Here is a 21,780-nt window from a genome sequence, read left to right on the forward strand (position 1 = left end):
GCAAGGCAAAAGCAGCATTGGAGGCACAAGCCAAGTGTTCTTATCAAATTGTCAGCACCTGTCAAGCAATGCTCTCTGCACATAGCCACTAAAATTTCTCTACAATAATCACCATGGTGAATTATAACAAGAACCAATTTGGCAGCAAATCTCTTAGATGATGGACAATCCAAATGTAAACAGAGACTAGTCATAGACCGATTAATTCATAAGGAAAAAATCGATGGCACCTCAGAAGCCTCCATATTTCAGAGACTAGCCAACAAATACCTTACACTTGGCCGAAGCCCAGGTCCCCCCCCCCCCCTTAGCATGAGGGCGCGCCTGCCCCGGAGCTGGAGCCCCCTTCACAGAAGCTGAGATCAGGGAAGTGCTGCACAATATAAATGGAAGTGAAGGTCTGCCCCAGGCCTCGACGAAATTTGGACGACAAAGCCATTCAAGCCTTAGTGAAGGAGACAAATGAGGTATGGGAGGAGGGCATTGTACCGGAGAGTTGGAAGAAAGCCACAGTGGTCCTAATAATCCCCAAGCCAGGTAAATCACCCAGCTTGGAAAACCTCCGTCCTATCTCCCTTACTTCTTGCATTAGCAAAGTAGCGGAACATGCAGTGCATAACAGGATATCGAGACATATCGAGCGGAACGCACTATTCCCGTATAATATGGTTGATTTCAGGCCCTTGCTTTCAACGCAGGATGTCATGCTCCTGCTCAAAACACAGATAATCAACTCTCAAAGCAAAGATGTAAAAGGGGTCCTCGCACTGGATCTATCCAAGGCCATAGCCTCCTCTATTGGGAGTGCCTGCTCAAAGGTAGGGGAAGCGCCGTCGGTTGGCAACGTTGCTCTGCCGATTTTCTCCGCGGGGAGGCGCCGCCAGCCCTGGGCAACAACAGCCAGGCGGCTAGGCTGGCCAGGCCTGTTCATCCCTTGTTTGATCGACGCTAGCTGTGCTCGCGGTTCTGCGCTTCAAGCTCGCACGTGTTTTGTCCCATCATGGCCTACTGTTGTGTGCCGAAGTGCAAATCGGACTCGAAGCGGAAAGTACCGGGCATTTCTTTTCATGAAATCTCTTCTGATCAAAAGCTACGAGAAAGTTGGTTAAGAGTAATCGCAAGGAAGGACTGGGTACCCAATACAACGTCACGTTATTCAGTAGTTTGTAGCCGGCACTTCATCGCTACGGACTACAAAGAAGGATGCAAGACTCGCAAGTTGAAAAGGGGTGCTACTCCCAGCGTCTTCGACGAATACCCGGAGTACATGCAGCCGGCTGCAAAGAAACCGCGGAGCAACTCTGCTGTGCGGAAACGGGAAGCAGTTCGTCGCAGTGCGCCTGCCGTGTCTGCCGTGTCTGCTGCCAATCTACTGACCGCAGGCAGCCTTGCCCAGAGTGCCAAAATGGATGAAGTCACCACTCCAGCAGCAGGTATTTCTTCTGTGGATGCGGACAGCGAAGTTGTCTTTGTTGACCCTCAGCACGAAATTGAGCCGAACGTGCCTGCCGCGCGCATGACGCAAAGGCACCAAAGTATCCAGGTTGATGTGCGCAGTGCTATTTCGGTAGTAGAACGTCAGAAGTGGCGACGAAGAGAGCGTAACCTAAAGGCCAAGATTGAGCGATTGAAGCAGACTGTTGAGAGTTATAAACAGGAACTGCTACAGTTAAAAGAAGACAGCTACTTGACTGCCTTTTCCAGCGTCGTGAAAGCAGCAAATGAAAAGCACTTGGGTGCTAGTGTACTTTTGGACCAAGTAATGAACTTCTCAAAAATTCGGCCAACGTGGTCGGAGATAACAGTGCGCCATTCCATAGTGTTAAGAAACCTTTCAACGCGAGCCTACGAACACATCCGAAAAGAGGGAATCCTGAAGCTTCCAAGCCGAGCTACATTGCAAAGGTTTCTTGGAGTAACATCAGGTGAAGTGGGGTTTACATCATTAGTCCAGCAGCGGCTTCAAACAGAGGTGGCAAACCTCGCAAGCACACAGGCCAAAACTTGCTCTTTGGTAGTTGATGAAATGAGAATCAAACAGCGACTCCAATACAACAAACAGCGAGATGCATTTGTTGGAGAGGTGGACAGCGGGAAGCTTCTGCCATCGACAAGCACTGCCGAACCACTGCTGGCTAATTCCCTGTTGTGTTTTGTACTTTCTGGACTTTCAGTGCGCATTCGAATACCTGTTGGGTATTTCTTAACCAAGAACTGCACTGGACGCCAGCTGTTCGTGCTAATACAGTATGCAATTAAGCAGGTCGAAGCAGCAGGCTTTGTCGTGGTGCGCATAGTAACTGACAATCACAGGATCAACGTTCTTGCCATGGAACTCCTGTGCAACGGAAACCTGACACATTGCATTCAGCACCCCGAGAATCCGGCACGGAAGCTGTTTCTTGCATTTGACCAGTGTCACCTGATCAAAAACATTAGGTCACAATTTCTAGCCCGAGACCTTGGAGAGAGCGGTGAGGTTTCATCCGCTCATCTGAAACAACTATACCGCATGCAGCAAGGAAACATAGTGAAGCCTGTAAGGTTTCTTACGAGAAAGCATGTATATCCGTCGAATATTGAGAAAATGAACGTGTCTAGGGCTGTTCAAGTCTTCTCGCCACCGGTCACTGCAGCACTTAAGGTGCTGAAAGAGCAAGCAGGTCATACAGCTGACATAAGTTTTGCAGGTGTGGGTCCCACAGTTCAGTTCATGGAAACTGTGCACCGCTGGTTCCTGTTGATGGACGTCAGTAACTGTGTCCAGCACATTCACCAAAAGTTGCCAGACAGCAAACAGTACGAGACCGCTGACGACATCCGCCTGACCTGGCTCTTGACATCTTTTCTTGAATATCTTGAAGAGATGAAGAACAAGTGCACACAAAAGCAGTTCCTTAGCAAGGAAACATACCATGCACTGGTAATGACCACCAAGTCGAATGTGGAATGTGTGAAGTACCTGCTGGAAACTTCCAACTTCAAGTTCGTGCTGACACGCAAGCTTTCATCAGACCCAATAGAGTCCTTTTTTGGATGGCTACGAAGATCTGCTGGCAGCAATGACCAGACAGATGCCCAAGCTGTTCTTTCTGGGATTGAAAAGGTGCTGAAGACTGGTATTATTTCAGCTTCTAAAAACAGCAATGTAGTTGACACCACAAGTCATGCATCAGGAGCACTGCATAATGCTGGTAAATCAAGAGACGACCACTCGGGCCACTTTCCAGCAGAAGCAACAAGGCTGCTTGAAGATCGGCTGAAAAAACCAGCCAGCCTTCTTCCAACAGTAGACATGGCAGCCATCTCGATGGTAGGAGGCTACCTGGCTCGTGTCATTCAAGAACAAATTGACTGCAGCAGCTGTATTTCGCTTGTGTCAAAGCCATCTTCTGCTTCACCAAGCGACAGTCTGATCCGACATCAGGACAGAGGAGGGCTCCTGTACCCTTCCCGTCAACTTGTACACGTGCTGCATGCCTTGAAAATATACGTTGAGGTGATCCTGAGCAAGAGAAGAAACCTTGCAAAGCCACTGCAAGAAGCCGTCGATAATGCTGTACCTGTACTGGCAGACTGTGGAGTTTTGAAGTGTACTCGCCCTGAGCACCACCTGCAGCTCTTGAAGATTGTCTGCACGAAATATTTCAGGCCGATATTCACCAACTATGCATTGTCTGTAACAGACAAGAATGACATGGCGAAGACATTCTTTGTGAAGCCACTCTCCCGGAAACAGCTAAAGCTTTAAGTTAAGCCTGAATATCAACTTGAACAAGCCTGACGTAATAATAAAGTTTGATGTGCGTCAGCGTGTTTGCACTTCTTTCTTTTGGCTCATTAATGCTGTGCGGTGCTCGTATGCAGTATCTGAGCTGGAAAATAACCGCATTTTGAGCGCATATAAAATGGCAGACCTGCCTCAACAATTAAAGAGAGGCAGAGAAAGAATTGCACAGAAACCTTGGAATAAAGAGACGATGCGCAGTTCGGCTGTTTTTGCTGCTTCCACTTCTAAAAAAATGAAGTGAGCCGGAAGTAATTCCATTAGCATGAATCGTGGTCAGTAAGTTGGGCAATTAGTCACAATTTTGCGATGAGAAAAAGTGCCTGTGTTCACACAAAGGTTGCCGCGACGTTAGATACTTGTTGAGTGCAACGACCTACTGCTGCACCATGAAAAGATATGAAAGCAAGTTTAAACTAATGAATATTAGAGAACAATCACAGAACCAGGCACAAGAGAACCTTATAAATGTAATGTACTTGTACCTCACAATAGAGCATCTTTTTTTGCATTATAATATGCATTGTAGCTAGTGCTTCAGCAGAATACGGTGCTATGCACACTGGCCTTATCGTCTGCTCCATCCAGGGCTGCTGGCGCCACCCATTGGCAGATCCTTGAACTAACCTCGACGTCGCTAAACAATGGCGCCCCGCATAATTGAGCAGGCACTGAAAGTATAGAGGAGGCTATGCCAAGGCCTTCGATACAATTACACATGGAGATATCGGAGATATCTTAAGGAGATATCGGCCTTGAACTTAGGAGTTAAATTCTTCTCCTTCGTTGCATCTTTCCTCGAGAGCAGGACGGCAGCCATCAAGTTGAGGCAATCAGTCTCAGAATCTTTCACCCTCGAAAGAAGGGGTACTCCCCAAGGGGCAGTTATCTCACCCTTTCTGTTTAATACATAGCAATGCGCAAGTTGTCGGAAAGCCTTGCAGCAATTCCTTATGTAAGTCACGCATTATATGCTGACGATTTACAATCTGGTGTCCCGGAGGATCGGAAGCCACAGTCGAACAAGCTCTACAGGAGGCTCTGGATGTTACAGAGTCTTTCTTGGAAGGTACAGGACTGGCACTCTTGCCTGGAAAATCGGAACTCCTGCTGTACAGACAGGCTTGACGAGGTGCTAGGGGACTCACACCACTCGATCAGGTGCCCATTAGCGTTCGTACCAGAGATGAAAACACCATCCCTAAAGTAGACAATCAAAATCCTAGGGCTTTCAATAGACTTGAAGGGCTGCAACGCTAAGACTATGGCCCACTTCACCACGAAAACGGAGAACATTCTTAGATTAATTATAAGAGTGCCCAACAAGAAACGCGGCATAGGCAAAGATATACTCCTTAGGGCTCACCATGTTTTCCTCATGAGCCATGTCATTTACATAGTCGCGGCCCTCAATTGGACCAAAACGGAAAGAGATAAATTAGACACGCTCATGTGCAAAAGTGTCAAAAGGGTGCTCGGCGTGCCAATCAAGGCTAGCACGAAGAAACTCATGACGTTGGGAGTACACAACACAACTTCGGAGTTAATATAAGCACAAAGGATTGGCACAACTTATTAGGTTATCAAAGCCTCAAGCAGGCAGAAGACTGCTGGATGCGGCAGGCCTCCGTCCTAGCTTCAATCAGGGAGATACCACGCAACTTGATAATCAAACAAGGAACTCCTTTACTGTAGACCCTTTTCCAAGAAATGTCCACCCCCAATACAATAAAGGTCGAAGGTTAGCTAGGGCTAGAGCTTTCTTAAAGAACATATCCGGAACAGAGACCTTTGTTGACGCGGCGCGACACGCCAGTGCCGACAAGTTTTCCGTAGTAATAGTCAATGACAAGGGAGAACTCCTCTCGGCAGCCTGGCTGAAAGCCTCCTCGGTCAACATGGCGGAACAGGCTGCTATAGCTCTCGCATTACTTGACACAAAACGCACTATGGTGTACACGGACTCCCGAGCAGCCGTTAGAATGGTCGCATCGGGATTGATAGCCAAAAAAGCAGCGAGGATTCTGAACGACAAACCCCCCTCTGACATTATTCACCACATAGTTCGGTTCCAAGCTAACATGGGACCAGACGTATTACCGGGTCACCTGAACCCCAATGAGATAGCCTATGACGGTGCGCGAGGTTTCCTCTGCCGCGACGGGATGGTGTCTCGGGTGAGTTCGGGAGAGCATGTCCACAGTGATCCTCTAGTTACTTTTCACGAAATCACATCTCATTACAGAGGGAATAGGCAGACTTTTCCCTTCCCCTATCATAAGCTTAACAGACCACAAGCTAGCACGCTCCGCATGCTCCAGGCGGGGTCCTACCCCTCTAAGGGCTTTGATCCTTAGGGCTTTGATCCTTTGATGTCTAAGGACATTGATCCACGCTGCCCAGATTGTGGCGCTGAGTTTTGCTCATTAAGTCACATGCTCCGGCAGTGCCCTGTGTTACAGGATTTTAACCGAAAAGACTGGATGAAGGGCATCACAGACCCGAAACAAGACGTCCAGCTCCTCCTGGCTGTCCAGAGGGCCTGTGAACGAGCGGATAGGCATGGCCTCTCTGTTCAGACATGGGACTAATAACAGCCGGGTAGGGACCTACCTAGCAGGCCCCTTGCCTAGCTCCTCAGGACCCCAATAACGTCGTTTAGTACTACTACTACTATTTAAAAACTTTTTATGGGCAAACAGACAGGGACAAAGAAGAGGGGCAACACAAGGGCAAAGCACTCGTCCTTGTGTTGCCCCTCTTCTTTGTCCCTGTCTGTTTGCGCAAAAAAAGTTTTTAAATAATTAATCTGTTCCAACTAGGGCAACTCACAGTTATACTACTACTACTACCAATTTGGCACATGTGTTCTCCTGCCTCTTTGCTCCAGGAGGCTGGAGCTCGAATTTGAGTTTTTATGCACCGATATAACTGAAGTTAAGCATAGAATCACGCCACCAGTGTGTGGCCAAGCACTACTATGGCAGACTGGCAGGGTGCGCCGCGCATCTGAAAAACTTTTTGTCATTTGGAAAAGCAGGCAAGTGTTCATTCCTCACTTCAGTTCGAGGAATGTCAGTACTTCCATATATGGTTATACACCCCTGCTTATTGAGGCTTTAAGTGTTCCATATGTAGATTTAGAGCAAGTGCTCTCGGTTGGAGGATGGTGCTTAGTGGCAGAGCTTGTACACCGCTCTGGATCTGCCATTGGAATTCAGCATAATTTAGAGAGTCAACACCCATGTAGGACCACCAACTTCAAATTTTTTTCACGTTATTCATAAACAAAGAAATGAGTAATAACTAAATCAAAGAAATGCATTCCCCTAGCCACACCAAACAAAAAAGTGAAAGTTAATATAAAGGTGTATGTGCGCACACAGACACAGATAAGCACACACATGTTCTGGGACCCAAAAGCTGGAAATGACTTGGCGAGATAAGTGGCAAGTATACTTCTGCGTGATGTCCATGTATCATGTTTACTATGCAGTAGCCAATTTCTAGCTTGACAGTAGTAAAAAACTAGCTTTGAATCCAAGCCACTTGGGCATTTATAAAAGTGTTTATTTATGTGACTGCAGCACAGTGATGGAAGTGGCACTCGGTCTTTTGGAGCAAAAGAACAAGATATTGGAGCAGTAACTTGCTGCTCTGGTGCAAAAAGAAAGGTCTGTATAAGTTAGCATTTTCTGAAACATTGCACTCATGATGTATTTTACTAAAATGCAAGTATTTTTTCTTCAACTTGCTGTTCCATTTTATTGTTGTTATACAAGATGATGAAGATAAGTGCAAATTGAATTCTAATTCACAGTTAATTCTGCATTTCAATAAAGAGTTAACCTTCCCTCCAAGCCGTCCTTGCTTCATTATTCATTTCATCTGCTAAACATTTTATCTGTTACAGCATTTCAGTCACTAAACAAGTTAATTACACACAGCCGCCGAATTCATCATCATCATCATAATTTATTTACCCTTAAGGGCCCCAGATAGGACATTACTTAAGGGGGGGGGGGGGGTGACAAATGGTAACCACGAGTCACAAAGATAAAACACATTAGTTACAGATTGCAAGAACTGGCAAACACAGTAAACACATGAAAATGAAGAAGCCGATAAAAGGGCTTACTCCTGGGGCTGTGGACATACGGTGTAATAATAACAGTTTAAATTTTACAGAATTTGTTTCACTGACGATAGCGTCAGGAAGTACATTCCAATCCGATATCACAGTCGTCAGAAATGATTTATTGAAAGCGTTAGTTGAACCACGAATGTGTTGAACACTGTGACAATTAAACAGACGTCATGATGATCTCATGGGCGGCAAAATTAGGCTCTCACGCAAATTAGGAAAATGATAATATAGCTTATGAAAAAGTAGACACTTGCTATCTTACGACGGGATGCCATGGGGGTTAGACCAATCGAAGCTTTGATGTTAGTAACGCTCAACCGAGAATCATATTTGGATGTTATAAAACTCTCAAAGCAACTCGGTTTTGTATTGCCTCTAACGCCTGGATTAGGTACTCTTGATGGGGATTCCGATAGGGGATGCATCTTCAAATTTGGTGCGGATGAAAGTTTCGTATATGATTAGCCTAACCGTGGGCGAAGCAAACGTGAGTGATCGTCTAATGAAACCTAGTGATCTAGAAACGCTTGCAGAGAGCGACGTGATGTGCTTCGACCAGCTTAGATTACTTGATATTTCTATGCCTAGATACCTATAAGATTCCACTTGTGATAGCGCGGTAGTGTTTAGCGTGTATGAGAAGTGTAGGTTAGATCTTTTACGAGACGTGCAATTCTTTATTAATTGGAGCAAGCGCTGTATCCTCGCACATTATTAATACTGCATAAGGATAAGCTCATGGGCGTAAAGATCATGCTAGTCACAGCATATGGTCTTCTAGGCTGTTCCAAGCATGCAAGGATGGAAACGGCAAAAAAAGTTTTGGAGCAGCTCTGGGAGCAGCAAATTTGGCACTTTGGAGCAGCTCTGGAGCATGAATAGTTGGTTTTGTAGCAATAAATACGTGTTTTGGAACAGCTTGGTAAGGTCAATATGAGTGAACTACAGGCATATGAAGAAAAGATGTTCATTATTTGACTTTGCAGAACACTATTATGTTAAGGCAGATCAGTTCTGCAGAAGCTCGCAAGGCGAGCAAAATTCATGACAGGGAAAAACTGTCATCCACCTTTGTTTCCACATTTTTTTCTTTTTTATTTCACGTGACGAGTCCCAGCACCAGTAATATAAGTGTTCTCAGATGTAAATGTCGTTATCAGTGCGTTGTGTATATTATGAACATGCAAAGCTGGGCCACCGTCTTGTCACAGTTCAGAAAGCGAATCGCTACAAGATCACCCCATTTCGCATCTGATAGGGAACGAAGATGCGTGCCAAAAAGTGCTGACACAACGAGAAAGAAGCGTGGCTGCTCGTTGCCAGTGCCACTATTTGAAGAGGTTTGCGCAAATAACGGTGCAATCTTTGGTGCGCAGAAGTGTTGTCATGGCCACAGCAGGTTTTTTTATTATTATTTATTTCACGGGCTACCTTTCTTGTTAAGAAAGGTCTTCCTGAATCCTAGGTTGTTTTAAATGCTGTTATCGGTCATTTCTCAACGTCATCCACAACTTTTTTATTGACATCTCATTGATTACGTAAATTAATAAATTTAGCTAATCAAACATATTCGTGCACAATATACGAGAAATATTCACAGAGGGCACCATGTACAACACCCATCAAGGTGCAAGGCTGTTCACGTAGTGCCCTGAGGTAATTTTTAATTCTTGGCGACCTTCAGTTAAGATAGCAGAATACCACAGGATAAATGTGAGGTTGATGTACAGGTCATTGCACTTTGTCAGTATTTCACATCACTTGCTGAGATAAAGCTCCAAGACTTTGAAAACAATAAAAGGATAAAAATGTTCGCTGGCTTTCCACTCTGTGTCATGGACCAATATTTTGAATAAGCTCGATTATTTGGGCTTATTCCCGGTTCCGCCATAGGCACTATAAAGACAGTGTAAAGTGGCAACCAATATTTTGTGCACCGAACAATAGTATATTAAAAATTTTGTACTCGATCTGCGCAAACCACGAACGCCATTTCGGAGGTTTGCAACTTCGCCAAACGTTTACCTATGACCACAATTTGGCCACAAAGGTTGATTAAATATGAAACTTTACATTCTTGGTTTTACATCCTTGGCTTGCTTTACATCCTTGGATGTTTGTGACCAAGAAGTTTCATGAAAGCAAGCCAGTAGTTTGTCGGTGTGCCATGCACACTATCATCCCGGTAAGCGGAAGTGGTGCACGTACTAAACAGATTCAGAACGTCACACGCCTGACGTTCGCCCATTAATCTACGTAGATGTACCAATAGGGCGCCAAACCGAGTGCTAAAATTTATAATGAAACTGATGAGCTACACGTTGAGCAGACTGTACGACCTTATTCATTCAGCGCAGTTTTCATTCCAGACTGGGCCATGAAATGAGCACCAGTTCAAATTATCTTTAGCTTGTCCGCATATACGCAAACGCATGAGACATAGAAAACATTCGTAACGCATTGTATAGCACAACACGGTTTTCATTTTCTTCAGTTACTATTATGCCACCAAACACACCGCACTCCAAAGACGCCGACGCTGAAACGGATTGTTTAGGCTTGGCTTGCAGGGCTAAGCGCTAGCTAACGCACGTCTATGGCTGTGTGGTTGCCCCTGAACATGCACCTCCAGCTAAATTTGGCAACTTCATTCGAAATTAGTGTTTTGGAGCAGGTTGGCACAGCTTGATGGTTTGGCGCAAGATAGCGCAATTAACGCAGAACTTCCATCCCTGGGCAGGGAACTGGTGCACAATGTTCAGCACTCAAGCAATGTTAATAAAGAACTGGGTAGCTGTACTTTATCGACACTATATATTCCTAAAATTGTAAATTACTAGCTTTTAGATCACTATCATCATCTTTGTGTTAGATGTGGGCGATGGCGAAGGTCCACCACCGGCAGCTGAAACGCTGCACGCACTCGAAGTTCTGAGGCGTGCTATGGCCGCGGATGAAATCAGCGACAACACATGCATGCGTTTTTATGGATTTGAAGAAAGTCTGCCATGTGACCTGACAAAGAAAAAGAGGCAGAAGGACATTAGAGACTTTTTCTTCAAGAAATAAATGCTTTTTACCTACGTGTGCCTGAGTGAGTTCACCTCTGACTCTTTAATTTAACTATTTCTAATTATTTCGATGAAACGAATTTTAGCTAATACGAATATTTTTCGTGACCCCGTGAGATTCGTATCATCGATATTCTACTGTAGTTGATCAGAAGCACGACTAGGCAGCACAAATTCAGATGGAACAGAAACAATGATACTATTGTGCTTCGTGACTACTTCCTTGTCCCGTTTAAGGGGGGGGGCACGGGCCTTATACAGGTGTCACATCTACACTTCTGATCGCGTCACATCTACACTTCTGATCGCGTCACATCTACACTTCTGATTGCGATTGGGACCGATCCAGATCAAAATTCTGGACTGCGATTGGCTCTCTCGCGCATTTTGTGCAAAGGAGCCGATCACAACCCAGAAATTCGATCCGGATCAGGCTGGATCGCGATCAAAAGTGAGCTGTGTGACACCCGTATTAGAGACCGAAAAATCACGGAAAAATTACTTTTTTGACGACATTGTTTTTGGATTCTAGTGTCTGATGCATTATCTCAGAAATTTGCACGCATCTTGGACCAATATTTTGGTTGTAATGTCGCTTCGGCGAGCTCTATTTGTACTGAAGAATGCGCAAGAAAGGGCCCTTCTTACGTGACGCGCAGTTGCCTTCAAAGTTTCTGATTCCAGACATCTTGGTCTTGTTTGAAAGAGCCACTCTTGTTTAGTTTTCGTGCTACCACTACTCTGTGCGCTGAATGGCTATGAAGAAAAAGCCCATGAAAACACAGTCCCCAAGCGCAATTCCATTCGTCGACTAAGACTAGTGACCGTAACCGCCATGCCATTGGCGAATTTTCGCCGTCGTCTGCTCGGGCGTACGAAACTCGGCACAAAACGATGTCAAATTCAGTTTGCCTGAAGCCATAAATTCGGCAAACAAAAGAAGAAAAGAGGGGGTTTTAAATTTTCAAAAATGCACAGTAGCTTTGCAATATGCCAGCAATCGTTTGCTACCCGTGGCAAGCGCCACTGGGATCTCCCCCCGTGACTGCGGAATAGGCTTAGCAGATGAAAGTGTCTTGGCAGCGGCCTGTGTTCATGCAGCATTCCAGCACTACTACTGCAACCCGACGATTTTGAGAAATTGAAGAAGGCTCAAGAAAAACTGCAAGACTTTGCTTCAATGCCGGCTACCAAGCGAAGACTGGATTTTCTTGTTCACGCTGATGCAGCTGCAGCTGGCTCGGATGTGATGTAGACGCGCTTCGTTATTGTAAGCCTCGATTTTATAAATGCTCTGCCGTCTTGTGTAAAACGCTAGTTGCAGTGTGGTAGCGGGCAAAGGTGAACGTGACTACGGTCTCGCCATAGAGATAATCTTGTGTGCAATCTGCGGCGATGTCGCGTCGGCGTGGAGTTCGCCACGCTGGAGCGGCAGCCATACGTGCAACCCGGTCCTTGTGAACTCTCTCGCTGTGAAGGAAATGCGGAACACTGTTAATTGGCAAACGGCATTAAATGAATTCTTTTTTTGCCAATTAAAGATATTCATCTCCTGCATGATCTGTGGTGGCGCCACATCAACCAAACATGCAACCCATTCCTCGTGAACTGCGCTGCGCACAAAAAGCAGAGCACCAGTAATCGGTAAACGACTTTTACAGCGAAGCTGTATACCTCTACCGTCCAAGGAAATTTTTGTGTTGCTGGTGTGGTAAGCAAAACAACTCCGCACACGTGGGTCGATCCTGGAGATAGTGCAATGCCGGGCCAACCCGCGGCAGAGGGGAAGCAGGCGTTAAGCACTCCCCATACGTGGGCCCATCTTAAAAATAGTGCAATGCCGGGCCGACCTGCGACGGAGCTGATGTTCGCCATTAAGGGGGCCACATAGACAGTTTTGCTGGTCATCCTTTTTCACAGAATGGAAGGGCACTGAGCTGTTTTTTTTTCCCGGTAACGAACGTTTCACACTGGAGAATGCGTGCTGGGGCATGTAAGCTAAATGCATTAAGCTTGAAGTGCTGCATGCAGATTACTATGGGGCTTGCTAGTCAATTCTCAATGTAAATATATAAATAGGTTTTGCTGTATAGCACTGAACAATGCCTCAATATTGCACTGAGTAAAGTTTTGATTTTTTATGGTTTTTGCAAAACATGGTCTTTGGTCCCTTTGCTTGTTTGCTGTATCAATACCTTTGGATCTAGGACAGTTAGAGCTATTCTTTTGCAGCACCAGGGTGTCTACCAAGTTTGACATTTCCAAATTCCCCAAGTTTTTCAGGTTTTCCCTGAGTGCCTTTGCAAAATTCCCTGAGTGACACAAAACTTCATTTTATGTCAAGACGGGTTGACACCATGTCGCCCGATGCTGCCACTCTCTAGTATGTTACAAAATATAAAAATGACTTAATCCAGTTTGAATAGTAAGGACTAGTGTTTACTTTATTCAAACAGAAGACAGAATGGCGGGGTTAGTAAAATGCACACTGAATAAAATATCTTTTAAAAAAATGGTAAAAGCCATTGCAAATCGAGTTGAACATTCTCAAATACGAATAAAAAGGAGATGCATACAGAAGCAAATATTTTCGAACATGAGCTATATTTATCAACTGACAGCAAGCTGATTAGTATGAGGCCTGAACATTGTCACAAGTGAGATTCTCTGAACAGTTGGTAAGCCAACCTCAACTGTCCTGACATACTCTCAGCCTGCGCACAACACCTCAGTGTTGTGTTTCCCTACTTTAAAGAGTTTATTTTGGTTTGGATGAGGGACACCTGCATCTTGGCGGCAGCCAATGTTTTTTGAGATCAAGCTCCTTCACAGAAGCAGCGGCACGCTTCCTTTCCTGTTTATTCCTCATTGCATAGGTCCTTTCTGTTCTCATCGTGCTTCCGCTGCGTGGCACGTTCGCCCCACGGACCATTTGAAGCATCCTCTTAGTCAGTTGTACAGTCAACGTCCGATTTTTCAAACTCACTAGGGGCCGCGAAAATATCGTTATTGAGCAGTTCGAAAAAAATGAATGCATGTCTTTCACTGCCCTTAAAAGGCCCCTTACGAGGCCACACAGCAAATTACGATTATATGCCGGAAGTTGTTACGTGTCCTCTAGGGAGCCTTCTCCTGGAAGAATTTTTCAAGTTGGTTCATTAATAGCCGAGATAGAAATATTTCAGTGCCACAAAGCCATGATTTCAGAAGCCGAGGGCCACTGCCAAGAGAGACACTTTCTTCACTTTCCCCGTCTAGCCTCCACAAGCGATATTCCTTCCCTGCGTTCTCCCATACCGGAACTCAAGGATCGCGTGACGCATACGTCACGGGCCCCACCTTCATTTCTTTTTTCCCCAGCTTCTCTTGCTGCGAGGCTCATTTCTATTTACAGCATCGCACGCAAGCTGTTGCGTTTATCTTGTTTCACGCAGCACAAGATTTTGCAAGCTGCGCACAAGAACACCTGACTAGCGGTATGAGCCAGTGCTATGCGAATACCAAGGCACTGTCTGACGCAGACACAAGCAGTTCATAGAGCATGATCGGGTGATGGAACATGGTAGAAAATGACATACTTTCATTGTCTGCGTTCGCGACTGCACGTGGGAAGAAGCAGACAAAACGGAATTACATCTCTCTTGCTGTGGTGCGAAGTAAAACAAGAACACACAGGCATTTGGTCTGTGTGTTTTATTATTTCTCTAAACTTTATTTCGTCTATTGAAGCAACAGATTACACAAATAATAGATGTTGCTTTGAATAATTCTCCAAGTCACATGTCACTACGAGCGATGTCCCAGCAGGACGATATACGTAGGCATACCTGCACGATAAACGTCGACTTTCCGGCTGAGAGAGTGGCACCCCAGGAGGGCAGACGACATTCGGTTTAAAGCTTCAGCTCTTTCCGCGGCCCGGAAAGAGCTGAAATCCTTAGCAGACGCGATCGTTAGCGAGCATACTATGCACGACGCTTGTCAGCTCAATATGGATAGAATTGGTGAGAGGCCCTTAACCCTTTGCGGGTCACTGACATAAATATAAAGCCCCGCGAACAACTCTAAAAATGGTCGATGCCGTACGGCGCCATCTGTACGTTTAAAAAGCGCGCCAATTTCCTAACTTTTTCTTTTCTGTCATGTGCTGCCACTTGAATTATGTGTATAAAAATGCTCCAGGGCGAATCAGGAGGGTTGGCAGGTATGTACACGCAAGATATAATTAGATATTTAAAATAAACACAAAACACTGAATAAGCATATGCAGTTTCATCAGATTTGATAAAAAATAACGAAATTATGTCAACAACACATGTCCCCCCCTAATTTTTTTTTTCCCATGTTGGGGCTGCCTAGTCGTAATTGCGCCTTACGCACTTGTCAATATATCACTAAGTGACCGCGAAAAAGGAGGCATGTCAAGCAGCTGTGCTCTTACAATTGTGCATCACCATAATTATGTAACAATTATTATTGCGATAGCAATTATATCGAAACTCCACGCGAATTTCTGCGCTTATCGTCGCCGTGGAGTTCCGTATAATGTCCAAGTGCGATAAGATGGCGGCCGCATGCCATATTGATGTAGCTGTGATGGAAAGCGTACGAGGGTGAGTTGCAAAGGATGGCTGCTTGATGTGTGGCACCTTCTTGAGTGTGCAAAATATTCTTAATTCAAAGCAGGTGCGTGTCAGCATAGGCCTGCCGCATTATCTGCGATAAATGACAATTTGGCGCTGCATGTAGAAGGATTTCCTTCCCAGCGCAGTTTGGCACAAAACTTCCATCACTGCGAGAGTGCCTTTTACTGAAAAGCATGACTAATAACCTTTGGAAGTTGCTAAACTTATGCTTTAGTGCAATGAAATGGCACTCTGTATTGTTTGGACTCCAAAACACTTCGTGCTGATCTTTCTTGCACACGCATGCACGTACACTGTGTTCACTATAATTAAATAAACAAACTTCCACAAAGAGGTAACAAGTTACTTCCATAGCTCAATTCGTATGTCACAACATGAAATTTGTTGTGGTTTTTAATCATAATGCTGAAATTATTTTATCTATTATTTAATCTAATGTATCCATGTTTCTCTTCAATTTTTTAGGAATGCTAGAAATTTGGTGCACCTTCGTTGGTTTGAATTAGTAATAACAAGTAGGTTTGCACACAGTGACTTGTACTGGGGCCAGCAGCTTAACTCCAGGCAATACTGTCTTTTCTTGCATGCGTAACGCTCAGTAGCCCCTTTGCGGCCTGAGCACACGCACAGCAGCATGCTAGGCGACAACTGAAGCAGCCCTGTGGCTCACTAAGCTCGAACCTGCGGTGGTCGGTACTCCTGTGAGACCCTAGGACCCCTATAGATTCTACTGGTGTCTTGCAAGTACAAAAATTTGTTGATATACTGCACTTAGAATTTGATCTTAAGCAATAATGCTACCACAATGATGTTTGCCTTGTTTGTCTAATATAAATGGAAAATAGCCATGCCCCAGCCCTCCATGGTATCTGTTTGACTTTCTCCCTGCAAGAGCGTGAGATCAGTCCACAGGGCTAGCCAATTTCAAGAGTCATATTCCCAGTTTATAGGAGGCTTTTCATTATTACCAGACAAATCAGATGAGTGTAGAGGCGAAATAAATTGAGTGAAATATACTGAAAGATGCAATGTAAATTTGCAGTTCAACTGCTGACAAGCAAGAGGAGCTGCGGGCTCATATGCATAGGTAATATTGAGTAGCTGTGCATTTGTGCTTATGCCGTAGAGCCAAAAACCTGCAATACAGTCGAACGCCAAATGCCTCTACAACAAAATTACCTGTCTAAAAAACTAAATAATTCTCTCTTGATTCTATTGTGAGTGGTGCGATGCACGACCTTTTTAACGAAGTGACGTGTATAACGAATAATTTCGAAGGCCGTAAAGCCCTTCGTTATGGAAACTTCCTATTGTACTTTGTTTCCACCAAAAGTAGCATTTCAAGCAAAGAAGGAGGTTGCAGATGGCACAATGAGACAAAATAAAGTGTTAGTAAATAAGGAAAGGCAGTGAGTTGAAGCAAGCTCATTAAACATGCTCCCTCTGCTTTAAATACAAGCTATGCATTCTAAGTGTGTAAGGAAATGCGAGTCTGTATATGGGATAAACATGCTATATCACCAAGATCCACTAGAGGATCAGGCATCCTTTGTTTTCACCGTGAAAAAAAGAAAAATATTTGACTTAAGTCACTTTAGATACGCTAAAAAAGGATGAAGGCGTAAGCCTGGAAGCTCACGAGGCATTCATTAAATTACTTGACATTCTCATTCGAATGCGTTGCTACTTCCAATTACTTTTCTCCTACCAAAAGTCATCAGTTCCATTGCCTTCATTAACTCTACCTTAATTAGCTTCGACAATTAACACTAAATGTCGTGGGTTTAACTCCCACCAATGGTCGTGGGTTCGACCATCAATGGTGACAACATCAATTATGGTTCACTAAATTTTGGTCCCACGAAAGGTCGAAGGTTCAACTCCCACCAAAGATTGTGGGTTAAAGTGCCTTAACACTAAAGGTTGTGGGTTCGACTCCCACCAAGGGCCGTGGGTCCGAGTGCCTTAACTATATCTCAATTACCTATGCCTTAACACCAAAGGTTGTGTTCGACTCCCATCAATTTTGGTGCCATAACGGCGGACGGCCAATTTTTCACCTTAAAGAAAAAATGCAAGGTGCTTTTCAAGTGGTGAAAGTGCCTGTGTGAATGTATGCTGGTATATGCTTAGATGAATGTGCACACCCAAAGTTCCACAATGACTGTGCTCCTGAAAGCACCATATCGCTAAGAGGAAAGAATGTGCTGCAGCATATTCTTTCCTCTTTGCAAACAGAATCTTATGATCTCATATTTTGGTAAATCGAAGATTGTCTATCCTTTTCCCATTACAACAATTAACTCACAACCAGAATAGCTAACTTAAATCTATAGCTTAAAGATAAATAAAAAGACAAAATTCCAAGCAAGTTGTTGTCATGACCGCTTAGACTTTTAGCTAAAAATGGAGTGTTTTGGGCTACAATTTGGCAACTGTCAAAAAAAGTTGCCAACACTGCATTGCACTCGGTGCAAGTCAGGAACAAACTGGCCCAGTCAGATTGCAAACTGTGTACATGACCAGTGGTAACGTTCCACCAGAATTCCTTTTATTTCAGTACAATGCTAAAGCTCCTGCCACATCAATAGAAGCGAAATTGAATTGCAGCAGGATACTGGCACCATTTCAGGCTGGTTCCATTTTGCAAATCAAACCAATTACTTAATCACAGCTGAGAATATTGGACATGTCACAACTAGAACAAGTAAATCAGACCCAATTATGATAATTTGCAAATGGAACAAGCTGCAATTGGTCCCAACTACAACTGCAAATGTTTGTCATAAAACATTTAGACTGGAACCAGTTGGCTGCCAGTTGGAATACCAGTTGAAAATTTTCACTTGGGAGGAAGTTAGCCAACCTAACTGCCTGCCGCAGGAGCAGTGATTTTTACATTACAGCATTTGTATGAAGCAAAGTTCAAAATACTTTTATTTTTCAACTTTTATGCAGGCAGAGATTACAAACTGTACATAAGTAGGGGGAAAACTCTGAAACATAAAAACAAAATCTATTTTCGTTTCATAAAGCAGTGGCAGCAGAAAAAACTTGCCAATGTTAATTCGTAACAAATTATCAGACAGCCACCTATTTATTCAAATGTTCGCTACTCACGTGTGTTTCTGAGGCTTCTCGACGCTGAAAACGGGGGGAAAAGTTGTATGGTGGTCAACACATGGGACACAATGTCAAATATCACTAAAGCATAATCTGAGCTACACTAACCGCTTAATGTCTTACAACATGCAAACATTTCAGATTTTTTAGTTGCCATGCACAATATGAAGCTGAACATGAATAACGGACCTTAAAGGGCCAATGTGTACAGAATGCCATGAAAATCATATTAAGCAAACATACTGACGCTACACACCATGAAGAAGCCCTAAACTCAACAAACACTCCCAAGCTTTTTTCTGGGCTTTTCTGATCCCTTTTTTACACATGATCCCATCAGCACAAAACTGTCAATTAGTCAATCAACAAGGGACAAGAGCACCAACATGACAAGTGTGTGTTCCGAGAAGAGAGAGGGGCTTGCCCATTATGTGCTTCTGACCCTTCCTTGAAACTTTCATTCTGATGGACTCACGCAGAGGCCAATCAGAGGGGAACAAAGAGCTATTCTGGTCCTCTGTCTTGCTTGGCTGAAGCGATCTATAGTTTTTGCTGGTGAAACGGATTACAGAGAAGTAAGAAGCGAGGAGGAGAGCAATTGTGGGGAGGGTAGTGAAGGCAAGCGTGAAAACACAAGAGCCTTATAGTTGTTCATCAACACCTTTAACTTTGCTACTATGACGTCATCTCAAGAAACTCTTGCAGCTGTACGTTCAGGGAAATTTAGGGGGGGAAAGGGGGCCTTTAATCTCGAAAGGAGCTTTTCATACGAATAGCATTCTTGGCACTGTCAGACCAGTTTTATTTCTGGCTATCTAAATATTCCACCAAAATATGAGCCAATCATAGTGCAGCCTAAAAATATAGGCCTAGGCTCTTTAACGGCACTGCTCAGTGAAACACAAACAAAAAATTCCTTTATAATTTTACCAGTGCCAGGCAAAATCGAACCCCCATCACAAAGGTTCCTCATGTACAGCAGCTCGATGTTTAGCATACTGCAAATGCCTGCAGGGAGGGAGGAATGAATTCTCATTGTTTGCATGCACCGGCATGCCACGCATCTTTTAAGAGTGTTCAGATCATTTAAGAGTGTTAAACTGAAAAATCTTACATTAAAGGGACCCTAAAGGCGAATACTAAGTCAACATGGACTGTATAAATGCCATTCCAGAAACCTTGCAACGCTTGTTTCGTGCCAAGAAAATACTTAGTTTACGAGAAAATTGCATCTGAAGGAATACCTCTGTCGCAATTCAAATCTCCCGCCACCCAACCAGGGAGTGGCGACGTCCCATACGCAAATCATCACCCTTTGTTGCTGTCGGTGAGTAAAACAGCGCCCAACAAACGATGGTAAGCGTTTTTTTTTTTTTCTTTTTGTTGCAACATTCAAATGCACAGCCATGGACAAGTCAAGCCAAGACAGAGCGGTGGATTCGCCGCTGCAGCTGCTTTTGGTCAAGTGGCGTGGACCGTCTGAACATTTCGCGACATTCCATGGAAGTGGAAGTCTCTTCTACTTGCAGTTTGTGCAAATTTCACGAGCCAGCAAAACCACCGCAGCACTATGTGATAACAAAACTTTTCGACCCCCTACGAGAAGTACCCATAAGAAGGCACCTGCGATGCCTTCGTCATCGGGCAAGTACTTGAATGGCACGGGGAGTCTCTAATCATGTCCTGCATTTACCTCAGTTTCTCAATTACTAAGGCTCTGATCGCAATAATATTGATGCCTTAGAGATTCTCGAGCACTAATCTGTCACTTTAGCTTGACTTACTATTTGACTTAAGTGCCCCTTTAAACTGAGAAAAAAAAAATTGGTTTTAGACAAAAAATTATACAATGCCTGAGGACAAGTCAGTCCAGCGGAAAGTATTGACAAGTGCTTACAATCAATAAAAATGGCACCATGAGCCATGCACCTTCGTATATTTAAGACGCAGTTTGAGTTCGCATGTCTTAACTGTTTTTGGTCGGCAACTTGTTTATCGATAATGCGACCTGATATGCAAAATACATTCAATTGGTCACAGGTTTGTAGCTGCAGAACTTTCCTGGCAACCAGGCTGCTGTAGTGTATTGCGTTAGTGTGGCTATTTCGTTGATGTTCATCCAATTTTACATTTCTCGACTTTGTGCCCCAGCATGCGAAAAAAGCATGCAAAGCAGACCATGATGAAAACGCAGCACAAAGCACTGTTTTGAGCACACTCGACCTAAAACCAGGTGCACTCTGCAAGATTTCTCTCATCCACATTGATAAGGAGCAAGGAATCATGAACAAGAAGGAAAAGAGACTTCAAGAAATGCTCTGGGGATGATGGAACACAAGCAAGAAATGGTATGCAAGCTGCTGGAGCAATTTTAACCCTTGTGGTAAAAGTGGAAACAAAAATATTGATGGCATATCCATCCTTTGGCGATGATTAATGCGATATGCAGTCTTTCTTATGGCAGGTATGTCATTGGTGATACGTTTGATATATTATGATGATTATCGTATACCCATGCCATCGTGAATCATCAAGTCTTATGAGCACATCAGCAGACAGATAAAGTGGAAATCTCGCTGCCAACCACAATATCAAATGACATCACGATACAGTATGTTTTGTTATACTCAGTCAGCCTTAGCTGAAATTCCGTAGCAACCTCTACTATCCCTAATATCACAGCTGCAACTTCGTTGCAATAGCTATCCATAAAAGCAGCCGTGCTCGACGCAAAGGTGCCTATAGCAGTGGGGTGCAATCGCTTTGATATATTTAAGGCTACATACCCCCTATGTCACCTTGGCGCATCTACTCGGGAGGACTGGCCAAGAATGGGCACAAATACCAAGTAAAACAAACACCCAGTGACCCAAGTTGTCTAGTAGGCCAGACAGTAGCCAGCAGCAAGTTTTCTATTTGGCCACATACAAATTGGTCCCTGTCTGCTTGGCAAGACAGCCATCAGCACCCAAGCTAGTGACCCAAGCTAGTAGACAACTTGAGTCA

At 44.2% G+C, this 21,780-nt stretch overlaps 1 protein-coding gene across 3 annotated transcripts in view; it reads right to left on the bottom strand.

The window, feature by feature from the left end:
* The window catches only part of dpa (disc proliferation abnormal), a 153,170-nt gene that overhangs the window by 129,126 nt on the left and 2,264 nt on the right, over positions 1 to 21,780 (bottom strand). For 2 of the 3 annotated variants that reach the window (XM_050193597.3, XM_050193599.3), the window contains one exon: positions 18,772 to 18,795. The exons of the other annotated variant lie outside the window; for it this stretch is intronic. In XM_050193597.3, the coding sequence (XP_050049554.2) occupies positions 18,772 to 18,795 (24 nt within the window). The remainder of the gene's footprint in view (positions 1 to 18,771; positions 18,796 to 21,780) is intronic. 3 annotated transcript variants of the gene reach the window in all.

Source organism: Dermacentor andersoni, chromosome 1 (assembly GCF_023375885.2).
Source record: "Dermacentor andersoni chromosome 1, qqDerAnde1_hic_scaffold, whole genome shotgun sequence".
In the NCBI taxonomy this organism is placed as follows: Eukaryota; Metazoa; Arthropoda; class Arachnida; order Ixodida; family Ixodidae; genus Dermacentor; species Dermacentor andersoni.